This window comes from Branchiostoma lanceolatum, chromosome 1 (assembly GCF_035083965.1).
Source record: "Branchiostoma lanceolatum isolate klBraLanc5 chromosome 1, klBraLanc5.hap2, whole genome shotgun sequence".
In the NCBI taxonomy this organism is placed as follows: domain Eukaryota; kingdom Metazoa; phylum Chordata; class Leptocardii; order Amphioxiformes; family Branchiostomatidae; genus Branchiostoma; species Branchiostoma lanceolatum.
In genome coordinates this window covers 3,930,944-3,942,343 of record NC_089722.1, presented here as the reverse complement: position 1 = coordinate 3,942,343, position 11,400 = coordinate 3,930,944, and the positions used below count along the sequence as shown (strand labels likewise).

Below are 11,400 nucleotides of genomic sequence, written 5' to 3'. Positions count from 1 at the left end.
TACTAACCACAGAATGCTCGAGCGGTGTCAGGCTATTTGCAGACAGGGCATGGAATGGATATCCTCTTATTGCAACACCATTGGCCCCAGTAAGAAAAGAAAAAGGACTTTCTGAGGCAACCCCTTCAGTCATGACCGTACACATGACACAAGTATGTGTCCATGATTTCATAACATCATCCAACGTTCCCGGCCTTTCTGAATAAGGCACACACTCTCGCCATTGAGCTGTCTTACACTTAGGAAAACTACTTGAATCTGCACAGACAGCTGCCAAAAGAAGCAATAACAACATGGCTTCGTTCTCCTTCGCTGCTTCGCACCGCCTCATTTACACACATTCTGTCTATGCGTACTTAAACCTTTCTTCATCTGAGAAAATATTGCCACTTAACCTTGTCTTTGTGTACTCGGATCTCCCATGACGCTGTGCCCTGTGAGCAGATCTGTGAGCAGCAATGAGGAGCTGTCAGTTAGTTGAGCGCTTCTTTCCTCCTTGTTGTCAAGATTTTTACCACCGCCTGCAGCGAAGCCTGTCCGTACACTGCCTCTACATGTATCTACTAGACTCATTACTTCCGCTGTTGTTTCATGTATTTAGGGCGTTGGGATTAACTGACTTAGCTGTCTTGTTACCGGCTGTGATACTGCAAAAACTTAATCAGTAGGTAAGGTTTCTGCAGATGTCTACCGAATTGATTCAGTAAATAAGATTTCACAATGTTAAACTGAAATGCATCGGGACACTGGTATTCTTATCATCATATTTTGATCATACAGATATTCTAATATCCAGGGTGTCAACATAAAGAACAGCTAGGTTTGGTAGATCTGTTTTCATCACCCTTCTATCAACACACAACAGAGATGAGGAGAAATTGTTGGAAAACTGTTGTACAACGGTTTTTACAATTCAAACGTTAGATCGAAAATCTTTATGTCCATTGCCAGCGATCGACCGAAACTCAAGAATCAATAATGCAAATTAAGACTTCATTTGCATAATTAGTGAATATACTATAATACAATATTGCTCAATGAAACATATTCCATTCTTTAGGCATGTGAAAGTTATAAAAGTTGTGTTGTATCATTTCGATGGCCTATCTCTTGTCTTCTGTTGTTTTATTCAGATGCATATAAATATACAAAAAAAATGTTTTTGTTGAAAAGGAGGTGTAGACAGATGAAATCACTGATATAACTGGGACACTAATACTACCGGTACTTTTCATATGAGATGTTTAAGAAAAGAAACAACTAAGGGTATCTGAGTCATGATTCTGATACTTCACCGAACTTGTAATAAAATAAACGTACGTAAAACACACTTAAATTGACTTCCTCAAATCATAATTGATTGTGCTGATTGCAAAAAGAAAACACACTTCACGTTACATCTCTGTCCATGTTCGTTTTGGTTGTTACAGGTTTCTATCCACAGAACAGACGGAACAGCCCAGGATCTCGGTTCACACTCCTTTTATTCCACTCATGAACAATCCGGCCACTTCTCAGAACTCTTAGACAGCATATGACCCCGGTCACTGACACCGGACCTCTCTCCAGTTCTGGGCCCTACCATTATCTCAGGATGGGGGTGACACTTATCATGACATTGGTATTGTGATGTGGCAGTCTGCAATTACTTCAAATCAGATCACAATGCAAAGACTAAAAAGACCTATGGAATTACCTAGGCACATGTACCAACATATTCAACTGTTATAATCTACACAAGCCTCGACCTACTTTCGTGTTCTCGCGAGACTTGGTCACTCCGTGATCAAGATGTACAGTAGACATATACAATTTGGACGTGCGTGTTTTGTTACCTTTTAAGTCACTGATTGAAGAATAATGTAGTAATTTACAAGGAAAAGTATTTAAGTTCAAAGATGTTACTTCAAGTAGGTAAGGGACCAATTGATGACTAGCTCTATGGAACAAGTAAAACAATGAGCGATGGTTGGGTCCACTAAGTAATTAGTTACACACCTTTCCATGTACAGGGCAGCGCCCATCTCAATTTCTGCAGCCCTTGGGCCACACAATTGTGCAAGCTTTGCATCAGGGGCCTGTCAACCCTCAAATCATAAGTATTGTCTGTGTGTGTGTTATTTCTGTGATTGTGTTCATAAGGGTGGGTAACGACCCAAAATGAGGTGAATATTGATAAATGTGCTGCTTTCACTCCAAACACTGGTCATGGGTTTTGGTTGGTTAGCAAGTTACGAGAATTCATGAAGTGTTCATTAATTAGTTTTTTTTTGTCTCAAAATGTACTTTGGTCCAAGGAACGTTTCGAAACAGGATGAGAGATAGAGAGAACTTTATTGCACGACTATTGTAGCAGGTACAAAGAATGGCAACTACAGTAAACATAGAACAAGACATAAGTATGGAATAAGACTATTCACTACAACAAAATGACTATCTTAGATTTTACATGATTCAAGTTTGGCTAATTAAGAGTATCATTATTTTTTCTAACAACAAAACAATCTTTTATATATTTGCCTATTTTAACACTGTGTGGACTGTTGCATCTAAAGATATAGTTAAATCTATCTGAAGCATTGAGTGTCTTAAAATCTGAAGTACTTGAATTGATAAAGGTGAATAACCTATCGCGTAGGGCATCATATTTAGAACATCCATAGTAAAGTGAAACTCATCTTTAATTCGATGTAGGCAGAATGAGCAAAATCTTTTATATGTAACACCATTCTTTGTGAAATGTTTCTGTTTTTTCAACATCAATCGTGCCTTTTCAGAAAACAAGATAAGACATATATAAAGTGGTTGTCCAAACGTTTTTATAAGTTACGGACCACAGCAAAATAGATAAAATGTTTCACACCTCTTTTATCTGAAACCGGAACTATATATTTGTTTGTTGGTTCGACGATTAGTTGTTGCTTAAATAAATTGAAATGCAATTGGTAAAATATCCATTTCCTTGCGGTGTGTAGGTTTTTGGCATTTCTTCATTAAACCGTTTTTTTGTTGTTGTTATGAGTCACTTCTTTTTGAATTCGAGCTGGATACCCCATAAAACCGGACGGGAAGGTTCTAATTCCAACGCTATGTCAGTAGGTGTTGTCAAAACTGAGCAAAGTTTCTGTAGTCTGATATACAATGCCGATCTTCTTTCTCGTGACTTCGTGGTATCTGATTGGCCCTCATATCATGCGGACGTTCCTCCAGCACCTGACTAAAACATACAAATGGAAAAAGCCGAATTAATAAACGTCTACAAGTAGGGCAATGGTGGTAAATGACTTACCCGACATTTACCACTATTGGTAAATCCCGATTGTCGCACAGTGATGGGATTTTGGGCGATGTCAAAGGTGTAGGCCCTTGAGTCAATACCAATATCCAATTGACTAACATATCCAGACTGTTGACAAGTTAAGGGTCTTCACCTCAATGTTGACAAGTTAAGGGCCAAACCTCAAAATAGACCACAATGTATCACACTGCGCGTGCGTACTTGGAACTTGGAACCCTTATTCAAAACCATCTAGCCACGCAAGAGAGCGATTTGTTCGCACAACCACGTGCCCTGCTTGATTCGTCATCCGTACTGAGATTTCTGAGGGATATATGTAACGTCTACCAGTAATAATCACAATTAAGGGTTAATGACCCGCCCCGAGGTGTATATGGTGTCATAACGCCTGGTCATGTGCTATAACCACCGAATAAAACCACCGAGTGAGCGAAGCGAACGAGGTGGTTTTATGAGGTGGTTATAGCACATGACCAGGCGTTATGACACCATATACACCGAGGAACAGGCGGGTCATTAACATTATTATCACATAGCCTATCCAAACTGACCCATATAAGAGAGACAAATTTCTGTATAATACATAGATTCTTTATTTAATACTATACATGTAAAATCAATCCATTGTACATATGATCTTCATATAATCCAATGTAAACAAGCGGTGACTTGTCTTCGAGCCCACACGGTTATAAATTGACAGGTTGTTAGACGCCTAGGTGTGGTAAGAATCGTACATGTTTACCTCCCCTTTGCCGCAAGTTGTAGTTTCCCCGGATAATTATTACTCAAGCCGGAAAAAAAAATCCCACAGAAGCGTACACATATCGAGCCGAGATCATTGTAGGTACAAACCTGTAAGAATTTGGGCGATTTTGACCGTAATTCTTTCGATGCCAACACATCGGTTTCGGGAAGTTACGTGTTCGTGACTTGGGTCATGGGGAGGGGGGCGTTTGTTTTGAACAAGACGACATCACTTTGCCAGTAACATTTTTAATTTTCGTCAGGTAAAACCCCTCAGAAACGTGAACATACCGGTCTGGGGTCCTCTTGGGTAGAAACGTAGGAGGTTTCATGGGCGATTTCTTTGTCTGCCATGATTTGCTACTTCGGGAAATACAATGTGATGAGTGGGGAGGGGACTCTGTGTGCCCGCTGCTTCTTGTTGGTCACACTCGTCAGCTTCCTTGCCCCTCAACTGCTGCAGTATGTTCCTGGGCGTCTTCCCCAACTTCCCATGACCCGAAAACTGACTCTAAGTCGGCGTCTGACAGTTCCTCGACGAAAAACTGTGGTACTCTTATGGCGGACGTTCGAACGCGTTCTGCGAACGATCGCCTGATCTGGGCCGGTTCCACTTTGACGGCGGGGGTGTGAAAAATATTGTTTTTAGTCCTTCCGTTTGAATTTTACTTGAATTGAATTTTTTTCCTTTTTTCATGAATTCTTCATGTATTCTTAGGACATTTGGGGGAATTTTAAGACAATAAAGATATTTTAAACAAGGTTAAGAAAAAGATTCATAAAAAAGATACCCCCATCTACAAAATGCAACGGTTTTGTTATGGCATGACGTCAATAAGTGGTGTGTTATGGCGTGATAACAGACCACTTATTGTGGGCAATGGAGGCTTCTGATTGGTCGACACCATCTGGCCATGTGATAATTTACATTGAACATCAGTTCAAGAAGGCCAGCAAAATTGATGTGAAATTGTAATGAAGCGTTGCAAATTGCAGTTCTAGGTTAAATATGAAAAAAATGTTTCCATAAACAAATCAACACAAACTCTTTAACAAAAATGCCAGGAATATGGAACAACTAACTTCCAAAAAGAGAAAAAATTTCATAAACCTGCTGTATTGGTTGATACATGCTAGTTTTATGTCCCTCTATTAACACCTCTATTTTTCACGGAGGCAAAAAGCAATAGAAATTCAATCCAATGAAAGCTCTGTAAAAATAAAATTAAGTGTTACGTTAATTGTCACCGATATGGAAGCTTTCATGGTATCAACAATAGGGCCAATGCAAATGTAAATGAATCAATAAAATTGAATAAATGTAAATGAAGAATCAATAAAATTGAATAAATGTAAATGAACAAATGTAAATGAATAAATGTAAATGTAAAAACCGGTCTGCTTCATGCGTACAACCTACACGATATGTGTACATTCATTATTTCAACATCTAAGGTTTGTTTGTAAAACCTAACATCTGCTTGAAATACTAACCTGACGGTTTGATTTCGCAGATGAACTTGTTAGTGGAGTAACAATGGGAGTCATCCCACTGGTAGTTCTGGGTTCCCCAGTACCAAGCGCAGTCCTGCTTGCCGTCATTGTCGTTGGGTTCCCCTTTTGCCCATGCGCGGTAGCCAGTCCCCAGCTCAGTGCCGTCTATCCACTCCCAGTGACCCTCTTGGCCACGATCATGTAGGCCGAACCAGACGCCCTCTGTCTTACCGGCAGCTTTCGCGAGGGAGATCAGGAAGGCGTTGATGCCGGCGTCCCGGGGCATGGCGAGGGTGCCTCCGTCGGCCCAACAGGTTGAAGCCGCACCGAGGAACGTCTTGGGTGAGTCGAACACTTTGTAGCAGACTTCACGATGCCTCTGGTAACCGCTAGGACATGACGCTGAAAATCAGGATTAGACCATAGTGCATGAGAAGATACAATGAAGATCTTTATTGACACAACAAAGGCACAGCGACTTTCGAAAAGTCTACTACATCTATACATACATACAAACGAATAGGTGCATACAAATGAGTTTGATAACACACAATCATATTGGATAGAGCAACATATCGTAATTTCACGTGTCGTATACTTATGCATTGCTTGTTCTAATGTCCAAACATTTTTTTATGTATATACCTAACTGTACACAGTAAGGATTATCACCTCCTAGTGATACCTTAAATGTCATTTGAAATCATTGAAGTCTCATCACATTTTTAAAAGATTTTCTCTCTTCAAAAGCTTTGCTCTAATCTACAAGTATGCAACAGATTTAACTTAAAAAAAGTACATACATATAAACTGATGATCCTGATTGGTCACTCTTATAAATACATCTTGAGTTACAAACTCTTCCTTATGGCGATAATTAATATTCGAACATAGAACCTTGTAAAAATGAGTAGGTGATAGATGTTGTTTTTACATAGAAGTATAAATGGCGAACATTTCTTTTCAATGATGGGACGACTTTAAGGTGTTGAATATGAAAGTCAGACCAATATGTTTGTACATGAATATTTAATGCAGAACGTGTTTTTCTAATCTTACCTTCCAGCTTGACCAGCTGCTGCACTGTCCCATCGTGCATCGTCTCTTTATTCTCCAGGACACTCTGTACCTCGGGGGCAGTCGACTCGGCGGGGACCTTGTACAGAGATTGATTATGCTCATCAAATCTCCCTGAGAAGGCTTTTGCATGGTCCATTCCCTATGATGCAAAGATCACATTTAAGTTGAGAAAACGGACAGAATAAATAGTTGTGTGTTTTGCCTTAGCATATAAGTTGAACTAAGTATTAGTATCACTTGATGTACCAGGTTAAGACTGTCCCCAATGGAATTTGGAAATATCAAATCAACTTCTAAAATCGAATAAACCTGAATCTTAACTCGATTGTGTAAATATACATACGAATGTTACACATAAACCAATAAAATTCACCCTCCTTTGTACCACGGCATCTTTGTTAATTGTAGACATACTATGCAATATTTCAGGCTTTCGTCGACTTTTATCAGATTGTGATTTTTTAAACCTGTTCCAGCTTTCCATCGATGTTTTCCGGATCTGCAGTAGTCATGTAGGTCTTGTGGTCAAGCTGGAGGACTGACATCTTTTGGTCCAACTGGAACATGGTCACCGCTGTACAGTAGAGAAACAACGCCTTGAACCTGAGTAATGATAACTAACCTTCCCTTTTTTTAATGAAAGACAGCTAAGACACTGATTTGCCATTGTATTGTATTTCCCCCACAAATTCAGCGCTTAATTATTTGTCGTTAGCCCAAGAATCTTACATCCACCACAGTCTTGTATGGTGTCTTAGTTGCATGACAAATTTGATCAAATTTGTCCTGCAGATTCTTGACCTTACCTCCCAGATTTTCTACTCGCGGTAGTATCCCATCGTGCATTGCTTTCTCATTCTCCATGGTGCTTGGTAGGTCAGGGTTCATCAGCTGGGTCTTTCCGGTCGTGACCTTGGGCAGGGCCATGCCATAACCTTTAAACCTCTCCCTTTCTTTCCCAATCATCTATGAATCAAAAAGCTTGTGTCACAATGATTTCAGAATTCTCCTGTATATTCCCATAATCCTCAAATCACTATGCTATACATGTATATGACAGGCTTTTATAGTTCCCATTACAAATATATAAAACATAGTATGTCTTGATTATGGTAGTAATCTTCTGATGTTATCAGTAATTAATAGTAATAGTTCATATTATACAAATGTTAGTAGTAATTGATAATAATCTGCTAATGTTGTTAGTAATTAATGATATTAGTTAATGTTGTTAGTAATCAGACTAGAAAAGACAAGGAAAAAAACGAGCACGTCACGAAAACGCCATAAAACATATAGAAAATTAACGGCAATATTACCTGCTCCAACCAATCAGAAAAGTTTGCCAGTTTCGCAGTGTCCATCTCCATCTTTTCGTCCAGCTGGCTCACTGACAGCTTCAGGTCCAACGTTGCCATTGCTACATCAACAAAATGGCATCGTGTTATCATTTTTATTATCTTTAACGATCTCGGCTAAGGTGATAGATGGCAGTGTATGCTTGTTTAGAAGGTTTGTAGGTTATGATCGGGGGTAAAGCAGTGGGCTCTTCGTGTTGAGACGCTCTGCCGTCGTGTTGGCCTAGCGGATAGGGTATTCGGCCCAGAACCCAGAGGTTCGAATCCTGCGTTGTTGGGCCCTTGGCGCTTTACACGACTTTCCTCACTCTAACCAGGTGTAAAAATGGGTACCTGACTTCGGTTGGGGAGGTAAAGGCTGTGGAAGGAGACGGTAGGGCTCCGCCTTCTAATATTGTGCCCTAGATACATTGCCCCTACCCCCTCAAAAAGGCTATGGGACTACATTTACCCATACCTATCTTTAATGGATGGAGGGGAACTTAAAACTGACTTCTTCTGTTGCAAATCGTCTGGAATGAGGCCAAAACTCACCCAGAAAGATAACGGCACCCATCAGACAGCAGTTCAGCACTAAGGACAGGATGGAGATGGTTTTCTTCATGTCTCTGGTCCAGAAACGGGACTGACCAGAGCTTCTTGTACCGACCCCTGGAATGTCATCAGTGGAGGTCTCTGTAAAATAGATCCCCGTGGGCTACATTATAAGCTTGTTCAGGTCTTGTTAGACTACAATTGTTTACCATGTTTTAACTTGACTGCATTTAAATCAAATATACTATTTTCATGAGCACCACAAAATAGAGTTCTACCTAGAGCCTAGTAGAAGCTATCTCATGATACTGAGCAATGACAACCATATCTATTCCTTTTAAAGCTACTTAGATAATTTTCTGGCTTAAAATAATATAGTCTTCCAAGGCTTTTATTTTTTGAATCCGCCATCTTGGGTCCGTCAAAAGTTTATCATTAATAGTTTTATATTTTATAATTTATTCTAATCTATTTTCATCAAACCATCAGACATCAATGTACGAATATATTTATAAAAATATTTTGGAATTAGTCCTAAAGTCCTGTATTATAAAAACAAAACTGTCAGAAACACGTTACCACGTTCCAACAAATAGTAGAGTTTGACTGATCATGAATAAGTTCGGTCTCTTTCGGAATTTTCAATAATTTTAGAGTACTGCCAGTGCAAAAGTGTGAAATATCCTACCTGGCCGCTCTGTTGCATCGGTGTTCAGGTTTACAACTGCCGACGTTTCCGAAGCGTTGTCCCAGTCCTGGGCCCTCCTCCCGGACGACTTGCCCGATGAAGAGACTGTGCAGGCCTCCTCGTAGACGTTCTCGTCCATCACAAGCAGCGTTTTTCTGACCACCTCTTCACCCTCGGCTTCTTGTTTACCCACGAATGTCTCTTCTCTATGTAAATTCAGTCCAACACCTGTTTTTCTGTTCAGTTGCGCGATAATTGTCTGGCTACGTCACTGGCCAGAATTAGCTTGTTTTATTCATCAGATTGGGTGCGACATAAAATGTGTATACTGAGGTTCTAAAGAAGACGTGTATTTCAAACACCTGAACATATTGGACGCGTGTAGAGACTTTTGTCTGCAAATTTCCTTTTCTATCGATGCGTTACTCAATAACAATGCATAAAATGTTGACATGTTCTCGCTGACATATTTACCTCCGTGAATGCGGAGGTATTGAATGTAATTGGTGTATTTATTAGCTTGTTTGTTTGTTTTTTTCGTTTAAGCGATGCTTGTCAGAGGTTCCGCAATTGCCATTCAAATGCTAGACACTTGGGGACACTAACAGTAAGGTAGGTCAAAGATTATAATGGTTTACTGTCAAAGTATCACCTGTCCATCAGCTAACCATACATATGACTGAATTGACGTACGGACATCACAACGATTATACTTAACGTTGATAATGCGGTAAACACGCTAAAATTACGAAATACTTACAAATCAACTAACATAAATTTTGCTTGAAATACAAATACGTTTAAAGCGTTTAAAAGCTACCCTTGCACAAAATTTGCAAGAAATATCTCAAAAAAGTTGCAGGAAATGGAGTTGAACACAGCCCAGTGTTGTTCCCACCACGCGCGCGACAGGAAATACCGTTTGCTGGGTCCATGATAAAGGTCCTCAGTGTTTTTTCCATGGTGTATATATGTACTATATACTGAAGATATGTCATCATCATCTACTGGTACTGAAGACAGTTTGACAGTAATTATGTAAGATGAGCTTTAGCAAGAAAGTCTTCATAAGTAAAACAAGAAATGTAGTTTGACAGAAAACAATGTTTTTTTAATGTATGGTATTGACATTTGTTTTTATATACATGCCAACGTGAAAAAGGGGGTAATTTCAGAATATTGACTTGCATAGAGAGTGAATGAGAAGATTGACCCCAAATTGTTGCTGGTCATTAGACAGTTCATGGAAGAGGCTGCTTATTCTTGGGGAGGTCTATTTGTGTGTTTTGGAAGTTATACATATGTATGTGTATACATAACATTCCATTCCTAGTTTCATTTCGTTCAATATGTAGTGTAGGCGTTGTTCATATTTTTATGAAAAAAAGTAAGATTAAGCATTCTTTCAAGTTTATACTGTAGCCTGTCTAGATTAATGGTATGAAGGATATTCTAAAGATATTCCTGCCTCTGCACACGATTTATGTCTGTTTTGTTGAGGCATGATCGTAAGCGGACATTTTGGATTTTACTAAGGAGTTAATGGGGTGGGCTGGAAAATGAAGATGCAGAATATGTAAATGATAGCATGTCAACATCTTATAAAATGTTATTGAGGCACGACTCAATGTTATTGAGGTGACGCAATGATAGACAAAGACATTTGCAACAAAATAAAAAAAATTGATACGTGTACAACACGAAGTCCTTGACGCACACGCCTCCGTTAGAACCACAATAAACACCTTTTAAGTTTCTCCCAATCTGATGAATTAAACAAACTAATCTTTAGGCAGAGACGTAACCAGACAATTACCACGCATCAGAACAGAAAAAAGAACAAGTGGTAGGACTGAACGTACACAGAGAGGAGACATTCGTGGGTAAGCGAGCCGGGTCTGAACAGGTGGTCAACAAACATTAGCTGTTTGTAATGGACGAAAACGAATACGAGGAGGCCTGTACTGTCTCGTCATCGGGCAAGTCGGCCGGGAGGATTGGCCGGGACCCGGGCAACGCTACGGGAGCGACGGGAGGTGTGAATCTCAAAACCGATGGATCAGGGCAGCAAGGTACAACATTTCCCACTTTTGCCTGCTTTTTTATTAAATTCGAAATGGCCAAAGGGGACTAACTTAAGAAACTGAATGTGTTTGCGACCTTTAGTAAAGATTTGACAACTTAGAGACAACAGAAACGGT

General features: G+C 39.7%; 1 protein-coding gene across 1 annotated transcript; it reads right to left on the bottom strand.

Annotated features, from left to right (window-relative positions):
* Positions 1-2,315: 2,315 nt before the first annotated feature.
* LOC136430215 (C-type lectin domain family 4 member M-like) lies at positions 2,316-8,649 on the bottom strand. Its single transcript, XM_066420619.1, has 7 exons — positions 8,512-8,649; positions 7,939-8,039; positions 7,426-7,585; positions 7,087-7,193; positions 6,599-6,758; positions 5,540-5,941; positions 2,316-3,213 (listed from the first exon to the last, which is right to left on the bottom strand). The coding sequence occupies exons 1-7, from the start codon at positions 8,579-8,581 to the stop codon at positions 3,191-3,193; spliced, it is 1,023 nt and encodes a 340-aa protein (XP_066276716.1). The 5' UTR covers positions 8,582-8,649; the 3' UTR covers positions 2,316-3,190.
* Between the last annotated feature and the right edge of the window lie 2,751 nt (positions 8,650-11,400).

Bases quoted from the DNA above. Each gene is read 5' to 3' on its own strand.
- LOC136430215 (XM_066420619.1), bottom strand. From the start codon at position 8,581: ATGAAGAAAACCATCTCCATCCTGTCCTTAGTGCTGAACTGCTGTCTG. The intron at 8,040-8,511 runs GTGAGTTTTGGC...TTGTTGATGTAG, and splicing joins GGGTGCCGTTATCTTTCTGG to CAATGGCAACGTTGGACCTG. The intron at 7,586-7,938 runs GTAATATTGCCG...TTTGATTCATAG, and splicing joins TTTCTGATTGGTTGGAGCAG to ATGATTGGGAAAGAAAGGGA.